At 37.5% G+C, this 20,997-nt stretch overlaps 1 protein-coding gene across 21 annotated transcripts in view; it reads left to right on the top strand.

Moving 5' to 3' along the window:
- The window catches only part of LOC138701496 (protein bric-a-brac 1-like), a 354,692-nt gene that overhangs the window by 311,979 nt on the left and 21,716 nt on the right, over nucleotides 1-20,997 (top strand). For all 21 annotated transcript variants that reach the window (XM_069828419.1, XM_069828423.1, XM_069828415.1 and 18 more), the window contains 4 exons: nucleotides 6,080-6,366; nucleotides 8,770-8,968; nucleotides 16,645-16,811; nucleotides 18,114-18,275. In XM_069828419.1, the coding sequence (XP_069684520.1) occupies nucleotides 6,080-6,366; nucleotides 8,770-8,968; nucleotides 16,645-16,811; nucleotides 18,114-18,275 (815 nt within the window). The remainder of the gene's footprint in view (nucleotides 1-6,079; nucleotides 6,367-8,769; nucleotides 8,969-16,644; nucleotides 16,812-18,113; nucleotides 18,276-20,997) is intronic.

A 20,997-nucleotide genomic window follows, 5' to 3' on the forward strand; every position in this document is an offset into this window, starting at 1 on the left:
ATTCTTACATATGGATGAAACCTCAGATCCTATGAATAGGTATATAGCAAATATGGTAGTAGGAAAACTTAGTCCTGATGGACCTTCGATTCCACACCTCGTATGTGTTAAGGAACTTTCGAAAGTGAATAGCCAAGCCATTGCTTATTTTGTAAATAAAGGCCTACAGTCTTTATACTCAGGTAATGTAGACGATTCTAAAGTTCTGTTGTTTTGTACTGATGCTGCCTCATACATGGTTGCTGCAGCTCCACTTCTTAAAACATTTTATCCTAACCTCACTCATGTAACCTGTCTAGCACATGGCCTTCACAGGGTTTCTGAAACAATCCGGAATGAATTTCCTCTTGTCAATTCGTTTATTTCTAACACAAAAAAATGTTTTTGTAAAGCCCCATCCAGGATTTCAATATTCAGAGAGAACTTTCCAGATATCCCACCTCAGCCGGTTGTTACACGATGGGAAACCTGGATTCAGTCAGTGGTGTATTATTCTAAGTATGTTAAAGAAGTGGTCACAGTTATTGATACATTACCTGAAACTGATAGTGCAGCGTGTGTGAAAGCAGTGAAAGATTGTCTGAATGACTCACGAGTGAAAAACGATATTGCCTACATAACATCAAACTTTTCTTTCATACCTGCAAGCATTGGACAATTAGAACGTGAAAAACAATCTCTTTGTAGCCAAATAGCAATAGTAAAGGAAGCTCAAGTGAACATACATTCTGCTTTGTGCGAAACTGGGAAAAAAGTTAAAAATAAGTGGGACAACGTATTAAATAAGAATGTAGGATTTTCATTGTTGGAAAAAGTATCAAGAGTGATATCGGGGGAAAGTGTAAATGTTCCAGTAAGTATTGATGTTTCTATTGTACCTAATTTAAAATTTGCGCCTCTCACATCAGTTTCGGTTGAAATAAGTTTTTCTGTTTTCAAAATGATTCTCAGTGACAAAAGGCAAAGGTTAACTGTGGAGAATTTAGAAAAAATTCTGGTGGTGTACTGTGCAGATAATTATAATAAAGTCTGAGCATGGAACTGAATTTCAATAACTTAAAATGAGTAATCTTGATATCAATAATCATTATTTCATTAGTTTCAATATATTAAATTTGTGCAGCTCTGTTTATAAATATAATATAGTATTCTTTTTTAACGTTTAAACATACTTTTTTGTGCGTATTTTAGTGTATAACTAAAAATTTCAGTGAAAGAAATAAGTATGATACCTTGATGTGCCTAAAATGCCTATTTTCATTAAAATAGAGCCTAATTTTACAAATTTTGAGCTTATTTTAGGCGCCTAAAACTGCAATTTTTAGTGCCTAAAAATCCGATGTCTAGTTATGAGACAGAACATGCTCATTTTTATGCTGATAGTAAGCATGGCAGAGCCAGTAGCGGACAGTAGGAATGTTGTTGTTCAGTCAACTGTCCGAAGACAGGTCTGAATCTCGCAAGTGATACCAAAATGGCACCACTTATGAGGCAACCAGGCCAGGAGATAATGGGCTAGGGTGGCCAGTTCCTTTCCCCCCTCCATTGCATACATCGCCGATTAGCTACATATTACTCTAATCATACTTAAAATATATACAAACAATTGTTCTTCCTCTGACACATATCGTCAAGTGAAATGTACTACCTGATAATAGATGTACATATCAGCCAGAACCTCAATCAGAGGTGAAGTAGGAATGTAATGAAATGGAATTTCGGGAGGGGCACTATGACCCAGCACTGCGATCTTTTACGATCTATTGTGCCAACCTTCGAGCTATGTGTAATCCAAACCCACACCCGCTGCATACCCAGCGTCGTCAGCTGGCGTTCAGGGAATGCTATGAAATGATGACTAAATGGATAAATGTTGACGGAATGATGTAGATAGGCCTACCTAATATGGGGAAACTGGAGAACCCCGAGGAAGACCCAACTGCGACCTTGTCCGCCACAAGTGTCAGCAGTGACGTGCGGTGGCCCAACAGATTGCCCAAGCAGCCGCGTAGTCAAGTTTTCTTTTCCTTCTTACTATTTATATTTGATTCAAATACTTACAACATTACTAGTTATAAAAGTACGTTGGTATTTGGTACCCATTTTTTTTTTACAAAATCTATAAGATTAGGCCTACTGTAACTACTGCCTAAAATTAAAAATACTATTATAAAAGACTATTCTAAGTATTGGTAAGTCGTGACGAGCTATTCCGTCTTGTTGGGGAAATATGTGGTAATAATCGTCGACCCAGAAATTCATCAAGAAATTTTGTGCGCTTTGATGATTTGGAGAAAAACGCTGCAAGCACAGAAAGAGTAGCAAAAAATATACGGCATTCAGGAATACTTGAAGCACTTTAGGACAGTGCTAAATTTAAACAATGTGCATAACAGTGAACAAAGAGAGCTTGTGGGAAAGACGCCTTAATATTAGCTTGACACCATGTAATGAAGAGGCCATCACTGCACTTCCCTCTGTGCGACAAGTTTCTTACTGCAGTTTGAAAAGTCTTGAATATCTCTTAAAAATAAGATCAGAATGTGCTGCCGCAGTTTTGTCCTCACATCACGGAGGCACACAAACCGCTCTGCCACCCTTCCTTCAATCGTATACCGATAAACGAGAGAAAATTGTGATTTATTCGAGACGTCAGTTGTCTCATCGGCTAATATGGTAAAAGAATCAGATTTCTGTAATTGCTGTTTAATTTCCTTATTAAGTGCACTGGCAACATATTTAATTAAATCATTTTGAATACGATTTGATAACCTTTGAATACTGTAGATGTCTCCAAGTGATTTTTAGAAGAGGGTCGTACTGGGCGATGTAGTCCAAAAGTTCTAAATAATTACCGCGGTTGTTGGACATTTTCGACTTAGGCCCTATCGTTTCCTCTAAATGAAAGTTCCAGTTTTGCAAGTAAACAAACGGCGCTTATAAGCCTTTTCAGAATGTCTTTATTGTGTGTTACCTTTTCATTATGTAGAATAATACTTTGTTGTGTTTGGTCACTTTGCTCAGTCTCAATATGCACAGTTCCAAAAGTCGCGAGTGCGTTAAAAACACGAATATGTGCAATAGCAACATCATGATCCCGTATTGCTTTAGTTAAATTACTGTATTTAGCTTTTGTTGCTGAATTAAATTATTATTATCACCAGACATTAATCAGAACTTTTTATTGCACTTATATACACGTACACAATGTAACTACAAAGTACCGGTATAAACAAACGCGAGAGAAACAGTATGTTTTACACTCATTCGACTTCGCGCACACAGCCAGCCCAGGCAGGCTACCGGCTGCTTGGGGCATATGCATCTACTACAGTCTCTTGAGGCATCCCTCATTTGTTAGAAGTTATGATGACGTGGGTTGTCATGGCAACTTCCATGCTAACCTGTAATCAGCACTGCTGGCACGCTGGTGCCAGCTCGGGAACGCAGTATGTTCATTGTATATGCCCCATCACGCGACTTAAAAAAAGTAGCCACGTTCAATTAGTAGGCTAGCGGTGTCAAAGAGGACGGAAGCTTTGTAGTTTAAATAATTTTAATTACGTCGCGCTGTTCATTGTCGTCAAGTCTTTTGAAGGCCGCTCCAATAACTCCACGCGGAGTGTATAAACCAGAGTTGCAAATTTTAGCAATTTTTCTTGTTCTAGTTCACAGTGAAAATTAATTATATTACAGTTCTTTAAATAATTAATTTAAAATACATAATCTAAATAATATAAATAATCTTCAAATTAACTCATGCTTTGAGCAATTAAGCCTAGCCCATATCCATGTTATATTAATATATAGCAGAAACAAACAAGACGTGACAACGTCGCATTTTCATTTTATTATCGGTGCATGCAATAAAGACCTACAAATCTTAAAAGGAATGCCGCTGCCTAATAATTAAACGAGGCAACTTTACAATTAACAAAATGTATTTAGAAACGTTTCAGTACTTTATCATTAAATAAACAGAAAGTTTAATCATGGATTTACGTAGATATCGTGATTCCTATAATTAATCAGTGCTGCCCAAGCCGTGCTTAGGTTGCTTGGGTCGACTGCACGTCACTGAGTGTCACTATGGATTCTGCAATGAAAAATTCCAGGACTCATTGGGACTCGAACCTGGACCGTCTGCGTGGCAGGCTGAAGGTCTGACCACTTAGCTACCACAGGGACTGGGAGACAGTAGAAAAGGAGCTAGTATTTACGTATTACCTCTTCTGCAAGATAATACATTTAATTAAAGCCATACAAAAAAAAACAAATTAATCAAATTGAGCGATGTGGAGTAATCAGTTCAGTGGCGAATACATATTTATTTATTTATTTATTTATTTAATGCAGGGCTGTAGAGTTTATCTTCAGCTGTGATAATGGCAACATGCAATAGTGTGAGACAAGTAAACAAATATACAAATAAATAAACAAACATTGAAAAGAGTACAATGGTGCAATGGTAACTCACCTCGTGGTGCACGCTGGAAACGCAAAAAGAGCGGCTAAGTAGTTTACCACGCCTGCAGGAAATGGCAACCAACAATACGAAGCATAGAAACCGTCCTTCTAGGGACGACGTCCTCAAAATAGCACAGTGGCGAATACATATTTAGAGTCAATTCTTTAGCAAGATGAAGTATATTAATTTTAAAATCGGCTCCAAATCTCTAATTGACTAATAGAGAGCGCATTATAAGTATGTGGGGAGTCTTATAAGCCTCCTGAAGAGAGAGATTTGCGCGTGCCCTGCAAGGTTGAAGCTATATTTCAATTGATTAACGCTTGGCAAGGACAAGGCGAAGTTGAGCTGAAAGACAGACTAAAAATTACTACTCCCTAACAAGATCCCACGTTTGGAAAGAGCTTCATTGTCAGCCTCACTTTTTCGAATATTTAACTAATTCATTGCCACTTCGCTTGAGAGTTGTGACAGACTGCAATGGTTAGTGATAGTATTAATTGGTAAATAATATGTAGGCCTATGTGGAGAATTGAGAAGTCAAATTATTGTTTAGTATCAAATTAAAACAGTGTCAAGAGTAAAATCTCTCTGTTGTGTTCATTAATTTCTGATCGCGACTTTAAAAAAGTGTTCGTTTTTTTTTTTTTTTTGTTTACTTGACACTTATAACAATAACATGTTTATCATTAATAGTAGTCGTATAAATAAAGTATATTTAAACATGAAACTGAAATTCGATTAATTTATTATTTGTGTGGTTTTAATTTTATAGTTATACAGAAGTATAACTCCTTTCCTACTGTGAAGATTAACTCCTTTCCTACTGTCCGCAGTGGATCTTTAGTGTTTATCAGCATAACTGCGGGCGTGTGCTGTCTCAAATAGTAAGCTTGGAGCGTAAGTGATCTGTTTATATTATCTGGCCATTTCTGAGGGTGAGGGTACGAATCTATTTTTCCACATACCCATGTTGCTTCAACTACTCATAATTTTGCCGAATATTTTAAAAATATGCTTGGGAAGTAAGTTCCTTTTTTTTTTTTTCGTCTCTCCTTGTCATGAAATCATGCCCTTTAACAACAACTTCCTGGCTCAGTTTAAAGTTATCAGACCCAGCTTCGAGAGAACTGGTCACATGGCTTAGTTTAGTAACTGCAGACTACATACAGTATTACCATTATATTCAGATGCTTTTATTCTCAGAACTTTTGGAAAGAAAGGACTGCCTGCCTATAGAAGTGTATGACTTAATGAACACCAGATTGTATTACATTGTATAATAATACGTATTGAAGAGGAAGTAAACATGAAAATTCGCCAGTTTAGTATTAATTCCTGCCAATGAAAATTTGCTGTATGTGATCTGGTTATTTTGCATGAGAATTTCGGATCATTTTAATTCAGTGACATGCGGACCAGGGTGTAGTCCTACCCACAAGGTCAGCAGCCAAGAACTGTTGTGGGAACTACGCAGTTTTCCCCAACAAACCAATTCCATGACGCAAATAATTGCGAGAGTCCTTGAAATTGGCTTTGTGAGTCCTGAATATTTAGATTTAGTATTTTAGGAACAAATAAGTAATGCATACCTGAACTATTTTATTGCAGTGCCACAGCAAGCGCCGCCTGGCACGAAGCAGGTGGTGGCCCCAACGCCGCCCGTCAAGAAGTCTCTACCTCAAGTCTCTCAGCCCTCACCCAAGCCTGCCATCACCAAGCCGGCTCCCCCTCGCCCCGTGTCGCCTCCTCAGCCACCACCTCCCCCACCTGAGGTGTGTCTGCGATGGAACAGTTACCACTCCAATATGCAGGCCACATTTCCCAGTCTGCTTAACAATGAGCAGTTTGTGGATGTAACGTTGGCCTGCGAAGGTCGCAGCATCAAGTGCCACAAAGTAGGTTGCCACATGTGTAGTGTAATTTTGTTTTTCACAGTATAGCACTATAGTAGTAAGAGTAAATGTCTTGCTTATGTTATGAGCAATAATATGGGATAATAGATTTTATTTTATGCTTTTTAAGAATAGCTCTTGAACTATTTTGATAAACAAGTACAAAAGAAAAATACAAACAATGATGTTTTTTCTATGCAAATTCTTAATTAGGATATTTTTGGGCCAAACTTCAGGAAATTTAAAAAAAAAAAAAAAAAAAAAAAAAAAAAAAAAAAAAAAAAAAAAAAAACTTTTGTGATTGATGTTGAGTCAGTTATTTGTTTTACATTTTTAACAGTATAAGGTAATTGTTATAGGGGCTACATTGATCTCTGATGTGAGTTTTAAAAAATGTAACTATCAAATTTTAAACGGACAAAAAAAAACTTTATTACAATAATCAAACTATACAGCTAGAAAATATTTTCGCCTGACACACGGGCTCGCCATTATACGAGAGTAATTTGGAAACTTAGCTCCTGTCATTCCCCCCCCCCCCCCCCCAGAAAACACTTTATTGAGGAAATTTTTATTACATGCAAGTGGAAGTGCACCTTTCAATTACTTTTCAACATAATTTCCATTTACATTCAGACATTTATCATACCACTTCACATGTTTCGAAATTCCCTCTGCTTAAAAATCAGCCACCTGTGATTGTAACCATCCATTAACGCTCTCCTCGAGCTCCTAATCTGTTTGAAACTGCTGGGATCCAAGCCATTTCTTCATGTTTGGGAACAGGTGGTAGTCGCTCAGAGCCAAATCAGGACTATACTGTGGATAGTGAAACACCTCACACTGGAACTGTCACAGAAGGGTTTGAGTGCATGCAGCAGTAAGTTGGCCAAACATTGTCGTGAAACAAAACAACTCCAAAACTCAACATGCCATGTCATTTGTTCTGAATTGTTCTTCTCAGTTTGGTTAGTGTCTGTCAATACACGTCAGTTTATTGTTGTGCCTCGTTCCATAAAGTCCACCAACAATACACCTTTCTTGTCTCAAGCAACAGTTGCCATGAGCTTCTTGGTTGAAAATGTTTGGAGAAATTTTTATGGTTTCGTAGGGGAGCTGGTGTGACCCCACGCCATTGACTGTCGTTTTGTTTCACGTTCACATACGGAACCCACATCTCATCTTCCGTGACGATCTGGTCGAGTAACCTGTCACCTTTACTCTCGTAGCACTGAAGGAATGTCAGTGCTGCTGCCATCCTCATGGTTTTTTGGGCTTCAGACAGGACTTTTGGTACCCACTGAGCACAAAACTTGTGATAGTCTAACCCTTGTGTCACCACTACATACAGAACAGTCCGATTGATTTGCAGAAAATGTTCATAAAGTTCTAAAATTAGTATTAGTATTAGTATTATTTATTAATAGTTCAAAAGTACATAAACTTAATAATAAAACTGATACATGCACAAATAGTGATAATACACAATATTTACACAATTTAATAACAAATTTTCTATCATAGTTCTAAAATTGTGAAATGGCGAGTTTGTTTGACCACATTATCCACTTTTACAACAAGTTCATCGTTCACAAGAGATGGTCGGCCACTTCGTTCTTCATCACGGATGTTAGTGCGTCCATCTCGGAATTCACGACACCAACGTCGAAAAATACCGTCACTCATAATGTTCCCATACACTGCAGTAATCTCACGATGAATTACAGCTGCTGTTAATTGTTTTACCCACAGGAACCGTATTACTCCGCGTACCTCACACTTGGTGGGAGCTTCAATTACTGCACACATTTTAAATGCCTGTATTGGTGAGAGAAACAGTCGAATGCAACCTCACAAAGACACTGCCGGGAGTGTACTGAATCAAGCTACATAGCAGAACAAAGATGATGCTGCTACCACCACTCCTGCTCATGATAGATGAGACCGGAACTAACTTTCTTAATCAGCCTCGTAACTCTTACAGCATCAAAAACAACCAGGCTGTCTTCATTCCAATAGTGTGTTAATTTTACACTTCACATTCTTACATTAACATTATTCTGATTGTATGATCATTGCGTTTATTTATATCGGTACATATTTGTGATGTTAAAGTAAGTATATTTTTAGAATAAATGACGAAAATATAAAACATTAAGTATTTTATCACTTGTTTGGAGACAAGCCTTTAGAAGAATTTATAATAGAAATTTAAAACGTAAATTGAAAATATTCCGACAATCTAAGAAAATTCGCCCGCCATTGTAAAATGTATTAGAAATATTTGATACAAATTCTTTAAAAACTTGAAACACAGTACATATTATTTAACCATAAAAATGGCTCGTGTCTCCTTTTCTCCTCTTTCTTTGGTACATAATGTTGTTATGGTCGTTCTTGCTGCAGATGATGTTGTCAGCATGCAGTTCCTACTTCGAGGAGTTGCTGAGTCAGAACCCCTGCCAGCATCCCATAGTATTAATGAAGGACCTCAAGTTCTGGGAGGTGCAAGCCCTTGTGGACTTCATGTATAGGGGGGAGGTCAATGTCGGCCAGGACAAGTTACCCTCTTTATTGGCAGCAGCCGAAGCTCTTCAGATCAAAGGTCAGAGCATCGTCAGTATTGCAGATATGTGTTCCTGTGGAGTGTCAAGCACAAGCTTAGTTTAATATCAGAATGTAAAGGGGATGGAAGCTCCTTTTGTCTCTTAAGAAAATAAATGTGAATAACACATACAGAGTGTTTAAAAAGTGCTGGTAAAAAATGTAGGAATGAGAACTGAAAAAAAAAAAGTTTCAGTAAATATGGCTCCGCAAATTAACTGTTTATGAGATAATGTCATTTTGTGCTGATTGGAGCCTGCTGAATACTAAGTACTAATTCCAACAAAAGCAGTGACAGTTTTATCAATCACGAGACATTAAAATTCATAATTTTGGCTTCAACACCACAGAAGTGATTGATACACAAAATAAACATTTTTGCTTAACAACAGTGAAGTTTGTGGTTAAACAAGATACAGTACTGTATGAACATGTTAACTGAAGAATTTTACAGCAAGTGTTCAAAATGCATTTGAATGCATCAGTCTGTCTAGTCTCTTCCACGAAGACCCATGAATATGCTCGAGAAATCCAGGATAATTCTTCATTTACTGGAAGGCATCTGCAATCTGATGCTGCAATTCTTCAGATGTGGCGATTTCTGTTGTGTAAACTAGGCATAATTCCATACACAAAAGTCCCAAGGATTTAAATCTGGTGATCTAAGTGCAGGTCCTGCTCCACCTATGAAATGTTCACCATATTGTCTGTTTAGATATCATTTCACACTTAGAAGGCAATGGTATAGGGAGAGTGCGGCATATATACAAAGCATGAATGTTACTGCTTTACCATATCCAGGCATTTGGTTCACTGACAGTCCCAACCAGCAAAGAAGTGGCATTATCTCGTAAACGGTTAATTTGCTTAATTTGCGGATCCATGTTTACTAGAAATTTTTTACTTCTCTTCGTTTTTACTTCTCACTCCTAAATTTTTTACCATCATTTTTTAAACACCCATACATTCCATCAGTTACTAATAATATTGGTTTTACATAGTATGGTTCACGAAATTGAATTGGCACTTTCAGAGCTTATTTCTGAATTTATTTAGTAAGGAAGTTCATGTGAACATGGGTCACATTTTAAGTACACTTATTTTCTATTTTGAAAAATACAGCATTGTCAACCAGATCTTGTAGCTCATCTTTAATGTAGCTTGAAAAGTAATGAAAAGTGAAAAGTGAATGTGTTAGAGTGAACCATGTACCATATCTATAAAATCCATTTAAACAATGCAGTACATACTGCTGCAGCCAGGTGGAATGAAAAAAGGAGAACAATATGAACATACTTAATAGAAAGATATTTACTTCTTCATGTACCAGATGATTATAATTAAACTGACTGTGTTCAACGTGGCACAGCACTGACAGTAATGATCGCAGGTGTATGGAACCTCATAGATATGTTAATTAAGCAATGCGCTCGCAAATTATGAAAAAAAATAATTAGTTCCAAGTCTTACTACCAGGTGAAAATATGGCGCTGTAAGCAGTCAGAACGTGATATGGGCGCAGGAAAAATGCGGTAAATATCAAATACATTAACACTTCGCGGGGCTGTTAGGTGTACAGTGACATCTGCACATTATAGGGACTGCTTGTGCAACACGTGAGGTCAGCTTTGCAAGAAAGCACTGTAACCACACCATTATTTTCATGCAAGATGGGGCAACACCACACGTCGCTTGCCAGGTGAAAGATTTGCTGCGAGAAACTTTCAGTAATGACTGCATCATCTCTTGGCAGTTTCCAGATGTGTGGTCTTCAAGATCCCCCTGACCTAAATCCATGTAACGTCTGGTTGTGGGGATATTTGAAAGATCGTGTCTATCAGGGACATATCTGGTCTCTGCTTGATCTAAAGGCTAGCATACAACGACATGTCGCTCTGATTTCACCAGATATGCTGCGAGCAACTGTCGACCATGCCGTGTTATGGATGGAACATGTTGTTGCTGAGGCGGGAAGCCATGTTGAACAGTGTTTGTAACCATAGTTCCTATTAAACGTACCAGAACCACCGTTATCATGTGTTTGATATTTCCTGCCTTTTTCCTGCACTCATACCACGTTCTAACTGCTTACAGACCACTTTCTGACTGCTTACAGCGCCATATTTTCACCTGGTAGTAAGACTTGGAACTAATTATTTTTTGCATAATTCGCGAGCGCATTGCTTAATTAGCATATCTACGAGGTTCCACACTCCGATCATTACAGTCCTTGCTGTGTCATGCTGAACACCGTTAGTTTAATTATAACCACCTGATATGTAATCATTACTACACATAAAAATTATAGGTAGTCAATCAAGTTCACACAACAGATGTCTCTTCTTTTATCTTTGAAATAAAATACCTGGTTAGTGGAGGAAGAACCCTCCTGCTAACCACAATAACTTACATTTCACGTATGTCCAAGAACACTATTCCTGACCACAAAAACATTAACATAGTAATAATTAAAATAAGAATGTTGGACGACATTTTCCCACGTTTTTTGTGAATACATATGAGAGCAAATATCTAAAACACTGCCATTCTAATAATAATAATTTATTTATTTAATCTGGCATAGCTAAGGCCAGTAGGCCTTCTCTTCCACCCAGCCAGACTCTAATTCTAATTAAATACATTTGCTTACATAGTTATTACATTAATATCTAGATCATAAAACAACATGAAAGTAAATAATGAAAATTGGATAACTAATGTTAGTGTGACAATAATAAACACTGGTAAGAAATAGTAATAATAATAATGATAATAATAATGAGATAATTTAGATATTTATCTGTGATATATATAACCATTAAACATTGAGAAACGTGAAACAGCTATTATTGTTGACAATAATTGTTAGAAAAATATCTCGTTAGCCTATTCTTAAATTGATTTGATGTCTGACAGTCCCTGACATTACTCGGTAGGGAATTCCAAAGTCGAGGAACAGCCACAGTGAAGGAAGATGAATATGAGGATGTTCGGTGGGAGGGAATGGATAATATTGAGGAGTGTTGTGATCGTGTGTCCAGGCTATGATGGGTGGATAAATTTTGAAAACGAGACGCAAGATAGACAGGAGTGGAGAAATGCAATATGTGAAAGAGAAGGGAAAGACAGTGGATTTTCCTACGATCTTCTAGACGGAGCCAGGACAACATTTCGAGGGATGGTGTTAAGTGATCAGCCCGGCGAATGTTGCAGACGAAACGGACGCACATATTATGAACACGTTGTAGTCTTTGCACCGAAGTAACGCTTAGGTCAGTAAGCAGAATATCACAGTAATCGAAGTGGGGCATCACGAGTGTTTGCACTAACATTTTTTTCATGGAAAAGGGTAGAAAATTCTTCAATCGTCTAAACGAGTGGATTAATGAGAATACCTTTTTGCAGGTTTCTGCAAATTGAATGTTCCAATTTAAACTTTTATCCATATAAATACTTAGATTCTTTACTGATTCACTGAACGGAATTTCGGTGCCGTGTATTTTAATCGGGGACAAATTTGGTATGGTAATAGTGCTTAAACGTGAATGACCCACAATGATTGACTGTGATTTTTCTGGATTTAGTTTAAGTCGGAATTTCCGTGTCCATGTCCAGATTGAGTCTCCAGATCGTCATTAATTTTAGTTATTGCATCATTTATTTCGTCAGTATGGAATTTTATGTATATTTGAAGGTTGTCTGCATAGAGATGGTGTCGGCAGTACTTTAGTGATTCTGATATGTCGTTGATATAAATTGTAAATAGTAAAGGGCCAAGAACTGATCCCTGTGGGATCCCTGACCTTACGGCCTGCCAAGAGGAAGAACGATTTCCAGCTATCACACTTTGTTGGTGGCCATTAAGGTAAGAGTCAAACCACAGGACAACGTGCTCTTCTAGGTGTAGTCTTCTGAGTTTACATATTAACAAGTCAATGACTACAGAATTGAAGGCTTTGCTGAAGTCAAGTAAAGTCATTATTGTCAATTTACGTTCGTCCCGGGCCTCGCGTAGGTCTTCCGTGATTTTAAGTAATGCTGTACTTGTGTTATGTCCGGCCCTGAAACCTGATTGATAAGAGTCGAGAAGTTTGTATTTGTTTAAGTATTCTGTCAGTTGCTTGTGTACAATGCGTTCCAATGCTTTGGATAGGGCAGGTAGGATGCTGATAGGTCTGTAGTCGTTATAAGATGTCGGTGTTTTGGTCTTGGGAATTGGGTGGACAAAAGCGAGTTTCCATTGCTGTGGGTAAGTCGAAGTCATAATTGAGGCATTGAAAATGTGGGTCACAGTCGGTAGTATTACGTCTATGATTTTGTTTAATAACGAAATATTGACGTGGTCTGGTCCTTCTGCTTTAGTTGTGATTCGTTTCAGGGCTTTCTTTACGTCAGATTGCGTAATATACCAAAAGTGAAATTTTTCCCTTGAGGGGTTGATCCGTAGGTTTAAGAGTTCATCGATTGTCTGTTGTTTGTCAATGGGGCTAAGGGTTGTAGTGTTTGTTTTCGTAAAGTGGTCATTGAGCCGTTCCAGTGAGATTAAGTTGCCGTCTACCTGGGTCTTTGTCTGTCTTAATCCCATTGTCTGCACATGTCTCCAAAGCGTGGAGGGGCTAGTTCCTGGTTCAGTAAGGCTGTATGCATGTCGGATTTTAGCATTCCTATAGTAACAGTCTGGTTTGTTCTGTTTCTCAGTTGCTTGTACCTGTTAAAATTAGTTTCGTTTTTGTCTCGTCTATATTTTCGATATGCCGAATCTCGTTCAGCCATCATGTTGCGTATGTCAGCAGTCATCCACGGCGCAGGCAGTCTTTTCACACGTCTAGTTTTTAGAGGAGCATGTCGGTCATACAAGTCTATAATAAAGTTATTTAGCTGTTCTATCTTCTCGTCCACAGTTCGCAACTTCCATATTGCGTCCCAGGGTACACGTAATGCGTCGCCTATTAAAGCAGAATTGTCAATACGTTTTAGGTCTCTATAAGTAGCTATTTTAGTTGTCAATTTGGGACACTGCAGTGCGTATATTACATATATTATATCGTGGGAAGATATTCCAGACGCAGGTAGCTGTCCATGTGAGAGAACTTGGCAGGATTATTGGTGATGATTAAGTCAAGGAGCGTTTCTGAGTAGGCGGTATGATGAGTGGGTTCAAGTGGAAGGATAGTCATATCGCAAGCATGGAACATTGTCTTTAGTTGAGTCGTCTGTATTGAGTCAGCGGCAAGTAGATTTGTATTAAAGTCACCCATTACGATTACGTGTACATAATATGGCAATAGGTTCTGTAGGGATGTCTCCAGGTCAGCTAAAAAATTAACCTTCGGAGGCTTATAAACAATACACAGCAAACATTTCTGAAAACTAACTCGTATTTCTACGAAGAGAAATTCAGGGCGAGAGGAATATTCGCCGGGGGATTGGTGAATAACTTTGGGCTCGAGATCCGATCTAATGAAGGCTGCAACACCACCTCCCCGCTTATTTAAGCGATCGTTGCGAAGTAGATTGTATCCGTCGTGGTGAATTAGGGAAGAGGATAAAGATGGTTGAAGCCAGGTCTCAGAAATTAAGATGGCGTGCAAGTTTAGTGGGGAAAATATAGCGTAAAAGTCGTCAATGTGTGCTAAAATACTTTGAGCGTTTATGTGTGCGACTCGAAGGGCATTGGGGTGGAAAGAGAAAGTGGCCTGTAAGATATCTGCCGTCTGCTGGGGCAGGTTGTTACTGGTAAGGGTAGGGGAATTATGAAGGTCAGTGTCATTGTCAGAGACTGTCAGAATTTCCGTTTCACGAGGGTCCACTTCTACCAACTCTAAGAATATTACACTACTAGTCTAAACTACACTACTTCTACCTTTTTGTTAAAGTTTCAATCAAGACTATCACTACTTTCACAACACTTTTCCTGTCAATATAAACTAACAGCTAGTAAGTTAATATTAAATAAGAAAGCAAAAAAAAAAGTAGATAGGCTTAAGTACTATGTAACTATAACTAGAATTAACAGAATTAAACCTTGTGTCGTGATACAAAACTCTCGACTCCTAAATGTTGCGAAGATCGCTCCAGCATGTCACACGTCGCTTCGAGTCACCTCTGTTCACTATGATAACACCGTCCTGAGTCCACACACTATTCACTCCAAACTTAGTGATGGCTTCTTTCAGGATGTTATGCCGGATTCTGGTCAGGTCTTCTCGAATCGTTACACCAGTTTTTTTAAGTAGGCGCTTATTTTTGAATGCTTCACTCCTCTTCCGATAACTCACGAACTTGACAATGATAGGTCTAGGCCTATCATTGCCAACGTCGCGCCTGCCAATCCTATGGCTCCTATCAATATCCATCACATTCACATCTACTCCGATCCGTTTCCCTACCTCCATAACCAACTTGTCGGTGTCTTCTGCCTCCTGTTCTTCCACCCCGAAGATCCTTAGACACTGCCTACGTTGATATTGTTCTAGTTCGTCCACTTTAGCTTCCAGGGCTTCGATTTTTTCGTCCCTTTTTAACAAAGCACTTTTCAACTCACTTATTACTTCGCTATTGAATTCAATTGTCTTCTGTAGTTCAGTCACAACTGAGTTCGTTACAGTTTCTTATATCAAGTTGGCAAGAACTTGCAGCATACCAGTGTCTTGTAGAGCTTCCTTTACAACACGCTTAACAGTTTCCTCAATTTCCTCACTTTTGTCACACTTTTTAGGGCCCATTGTAAATTAATCAATGCCGAACAACTTAACAGATTAACTATGTGTCGCCACTTCCTTAACCACTTTTTATACACCTCCTATGAAGCTTCAAGTCGAGAGCGTTGTTTCAGCGTCTACTCACTATCCGCCAGCGTGTGTGTCTAATGCCTACCCACTTAACTTTACGTGATTCGGGTTCCACATACTGCGGATAGATGGCAGAACTGTGACCCATTTTCAAATGGCACACCACTTTGGTGGGCCATGTTATGCATGATGTGTATCTGTGAAGAGTTATGTCTTGTATTAGGGTGAGTGTATGTTAAGTGTTCGTGTAAATGTAGTGTAGAGAATGAGTGAGGATGATGATGAAGGTGAGGAAGGGAGAAGGGGAAACCCGGTGTCGCACGTAGCCTACTCCTGTCGAATAGCACCAAGGGGGCCGCCAGGCTTAACATCCCCATCCTACAGACGAATCACTATCAACAGTGACATATGCCTTCTCTACATATGCACTGCGGAGAGATTTGGGATTTAACCCAGGCATATTGGTGCATAATTTAGTGTTAGAAGTTATGCACTGCAATCTCTCCTAGTCCCGAGGTAGAAATTTTACAAGAAAATTTCTTACCCGACCGGCTAGTCTGGAGGCAGACACGCTACCACAGAGCTAATTCAGCGGATGCTATTCTAGTATAGAACACTTTCCATGCATTTTCCATGTACGAATAAGTAAAGTCTTAAGGTTTTAAAGTTGAAATCATTTGTACATACACATGTAATGTATGAGATCATGTTCATTAATTAATCACAAAGAAAGTACAGTACAAATAATAACAAACTATTTACCCACTATCAGGAATGAAGAAACTATGTTTTCTATCAGAATATGGAAGTGAAATTTTAGCAGCATCCTGATACTTTGGTTGGACTGAGATACAGACTTGAATTGATGAAGTTATCTCAATTGCAGGATTGGCTGGACCAGCTTCCACCTCGTCGTCACATGATGAGGATTCTCTTCCTCCATCTCTTCCGCTCACAGCAGATGACTATCTGGACGAATCAACATCCTCACCTTCCAGTGCCAGGCGTGCCCGTAAAAGAAGGACCATTGCAGCCTTGCCAACTCCACGACAGGTATATAATAGTTACATTGTCATGTGCTACAAGTAGAAGTGAGTTGGAAGTTTGCAAAGTCTTCTACAGTAGACCCATGAGTGGAGAGGAAGGAATAAATTAATTTTAGGCTAATTAAACATGACATGTAACAAAATATTTTTGGACAGATTATACATTTGAATATAATTTTTACATTTGATTGCACTATATTAATCTGTCACATATGAATATTGTAATATTGAAGCCAGGTCATGCTCAGAAGATGGAATAAACATTCATGATAACTTTTAACATATTGTGTATCAGAGGTTCGTTTTTATTTTTTATTATTATTATTATTATTATTATTATTATTATTATTATTATTATTATTATTATTATTATTATTATTATTATTATTAGTAAATTAATTAATTTTTTTTTTTCTTTTTTTTTTCTGGAGCGACTGAAAAAAAATTGTAAATTCTTAGTATTACATATATACATTAAGATATACTTAAACCAAATTATTACCTGTTGTATATTAAGTAGTTCGTAAACATTTGACTTTGGAGGCATGGCCCTCAGAACACATTCTTAGTTCCACAGATATTCTCCATGTGTATCAGAGTAGAACAAATCATTATCTGATTGCGTAAGTAGCATTTTACTGCAAAACTACAATAGTTCATCAATCTTAGTCATTAAAAATGAAGTAATGCGAAATTATCACGGAAACTTCAGAAAAATTCCTTGGCAATATAACTCATGTCTGGAATATTTTCGAAATTAACAATTGAACTGAATTGACGAACATTCCAAGTTTGAAATTTACCGAATTTGATATTTTACATAACATGTTGTGTTTGGGTAGGCTATCATTCTGTAAAAAATAATATCCCAAGTCCGACTCTGGACTTAAAGTGATTGTTTAATTCAGGTCTTCAGGTTACGTAAGTGTGTAGAAAAAAAAAGTGCTTAAATGTGGGAGAAGTATGTATTTCCTCAAGATCCTAGGTGATTGTTTTGTTTGTTTTATGATAGAGCTAGTTCTGGATGACTGTCAGATAATCCCATGACAAATCCTCACAATCATCTTGCCAAGTACTATCTTGCATTCACCATTTCCACTAACAAGCACAAAAGGCTTTCATACTACAGTGTCTTTGGATGATAGAAAAATCTATATTTATATCAATGCAGTAATGGTTAAACATAATTAGTGGGAGAGATTATTTCTTCAGTAGTCCTTCCTATCTACCAATTTGTCATCCACTCATTGAACTTATAGAATTAAAGAGTCATTGAAAGAGATAATGTTACAATTAATTTTTTTTCCAGAACACCATCTCTCCACACCGCAACCCTGTAGGACGACCACGTCTTGTGAGGCCATCTCCACAACCATCTACATCTACATCGTCCTATCATCAGGCATCAGTTGCCTCTGAACCACCTCTGAGACGAGCGAGGAGATCTGAACCAGCTAGTCTTCCTGTGGGAGTAAGTATACACTGTTTGACAATGATTCTTGTAATAGTTTACGATGGAGCATTATAGAGAAAGGTCTTTATAAATGCTACCACTCTATCCAGGCTACCCATTCCTACAGTGATAAACTGTTTGTTGATAAAATATAACCTGCCTTCGCAATAATTAAAAGTAAAAGTGTACGTACCTGATGTTTAGAATAGATGCTTGAAATGATTACTGCAAGATAAAAAATGTCACTGTTCAAATGCAGAAATGTTTGAAGTTACTCGCAGTGCATTGACCAAAAACTTTACGAATTGCTTTTATTGAGTGATTGGTGATGTGTACAATCACGTTTCTTTCTTTGTCATGTTTCACCTCCTTTTTTTCGATACTGATTTAAATTTAATGCTGTGTAGAAAGATGATATATTTTTGACCAACATTATACAAGCACACATTGCGGGCCTCCTGATCGTGTGGTCAGCATGACACAGGGTACCACTGAGACAACTCAGGACAGCACATGGCAAGAGATAAACAGCTAGTCCCGTGGACAGAGTTAAATCTCTTGACCGTGATGTAATGATATATAAAAATTATGCATAATTACTTTTGTTTCATTACGAAAAAAAATGAAGTCGCTATCAAGGTAATGCATCCTGAATTTGTCTATTCAAAGCGTGAAGATAGAATAATAGTGCGAGCAGTAATCACATCATACTTCGATTTTTTAAACCTGAAGGATTCCAATATTCCATTTCGAAAATTTCTATGGCTCTTTCTGTGGCACATAATGAAGTTTTCTTGATAATTGTCTCAATTAAATTTTTATTTTCTTACTTTTTAAGCCCTTACCTCATTTTCATGCATGAGTTACCTTTGTTTGGTCTTCTGAACAGTATTAACATCCACTATAATAGATATTGCTAAAGATTGAATGTTGGTGAAGAAAGTGACTTTGCCTTAGTTTCCATTTTCTCAAATTTCGTGATATTTGCATAGAATTTGTATGTGTGTTGAAAACACTTTTTTATCATGCCTGACTGGAATCACACATATCTTGGCATGAGATTTATCATCTTCTTACTGTCATATTTCATGTAATCCACAAATTTGATATCTCCCTTCTTCCCTCCCTCCTCGTGAGTTCATGCTGTTATTAATGATGGATAGATGATGGTGACAATTTCTCTCCAGGTTCCTGTAAGTTTCTAGGTTTGGTTAATTCTTCTAGACTTTGTGTTGTCTCCTAGGTATCTCCAGTGACTTCTGTAGATCCTGTACACAAGGAAGTAGTTTTATATGCCATTAGGTGTTAAATGCAGCTCACAGTTGTCTTCATGTTGGCATCGCATCACATCTCAGAAGCTCAGGTCTACTGATCTGGAGCTGAACTCGGATGTGGTTTCGGGATGTGGTTTCGATTCCAACTTGGGCTGATTACCTGATTGGTTCCCCCACGAGGTTTTTTCTAACTGTAAGGCAAATGTTAGGTTATCACATGGAGATGCGCAGCCTCATTTCGCTATCACCAATTTCATTGATGCTAAATAACTTAGCAGATGATACATCATTGTTAAATAGTCAACTAAAAAAAGAACATCATGAAATGCCAACTCGGAAACAGTCTGTCATTTTTGCGGAGAATATTTTGACATGACTTGATGATCTAACCAGAGAAAGACATATGTTTGTTGAATGTTCTAAAGATATTGAAAATCATTTTGAAATTTAAATGTTGCAAGTTTTAAATGACACAGAACTGTAGAAATTAATTTCAAAAGATTAGTTTGGATGCCATGGAAGAAGTTCTCAGGAGAATTGGCAATGTTTTATTTCCATTTTTCACTTGTTTTAAAATCATGTTAACCTCATCTTGAAATAATGATAAATGGCATTTGATGGTAACATGGTAGTTGAAATAATATATCTACATTGCATATTGCTTCAAATTTGACGTTGATATGTTACATACATTTAATGTAAAGTATGAATTGTATAGGTCATTTGCTATCTCGTGAAACCCAATGCTTGCCGGTGGGGCCATAGCATATAATAAGAAACTTATGGTGGTGGTAAGTGAGCTCACTAGCTGCAAGTAGAAGCGTAGCGAGGGAGGGAAGCTTCTTAGTCTACTTCCTTTTTCCCCTGATACATAGGTAGGTTTTACAAAATAACGAATAGCCTGTACTGTATACACTACTTTCACTATGATACTTTACACCTTAGCTGTGTATGATGACCTGTCATTATCGCTGCCATAAACTTTCCCTTTGTATTACTGTAAACAGTTACAAAACATTTTTTAAATTATAATGTTCCGTACTTGGAATGTAACAAAAGTGGCAAACATAAAGTAATCATGTAAATTTGCTATAATTACATTAATGTAGAAAACAAGTAATATAGTAATATGTGTAATTACCTGGTTTCTTAATTGTGCTTAAAATATAATTTCAAATATTGTAGTTAATTTCTTTGACCTATTACTTTGTAAATCGAAACACAATCTCCAACACAATAGTTGCAGCAACAATTATTCTATAAGCTTTGTTATAGAACCTTAAAAGTTCTTCGAAAGATTTTCTTGTACAGAATTTATTTGAAAGAAAATCAATTAACGTGTTACTCATACTTACAGTAGATGTATTATGTTTAATTTTACTCTTAACAATCATTTCTTCGAAATAGTGGGTGAAAATGTTTACTGTGATAAGGAAAGGAATTTCAATTAACCTGACTCCATAATC

This window comes from Periplaneta americana, chromosome 6, assembly GCF_040183065.1.
Source record: "Periplaneta americana isolate PAMFEO1 chromosome 6, P.americana_PAMFEO1_priV1, whole genome shotgun sequence".
Lineage (NCBI taxonomy): Eukaryota > Metazoa > Arthropoda > Insecta > Blattodea > Blattidae > Periplaneta > Periplaneta americana.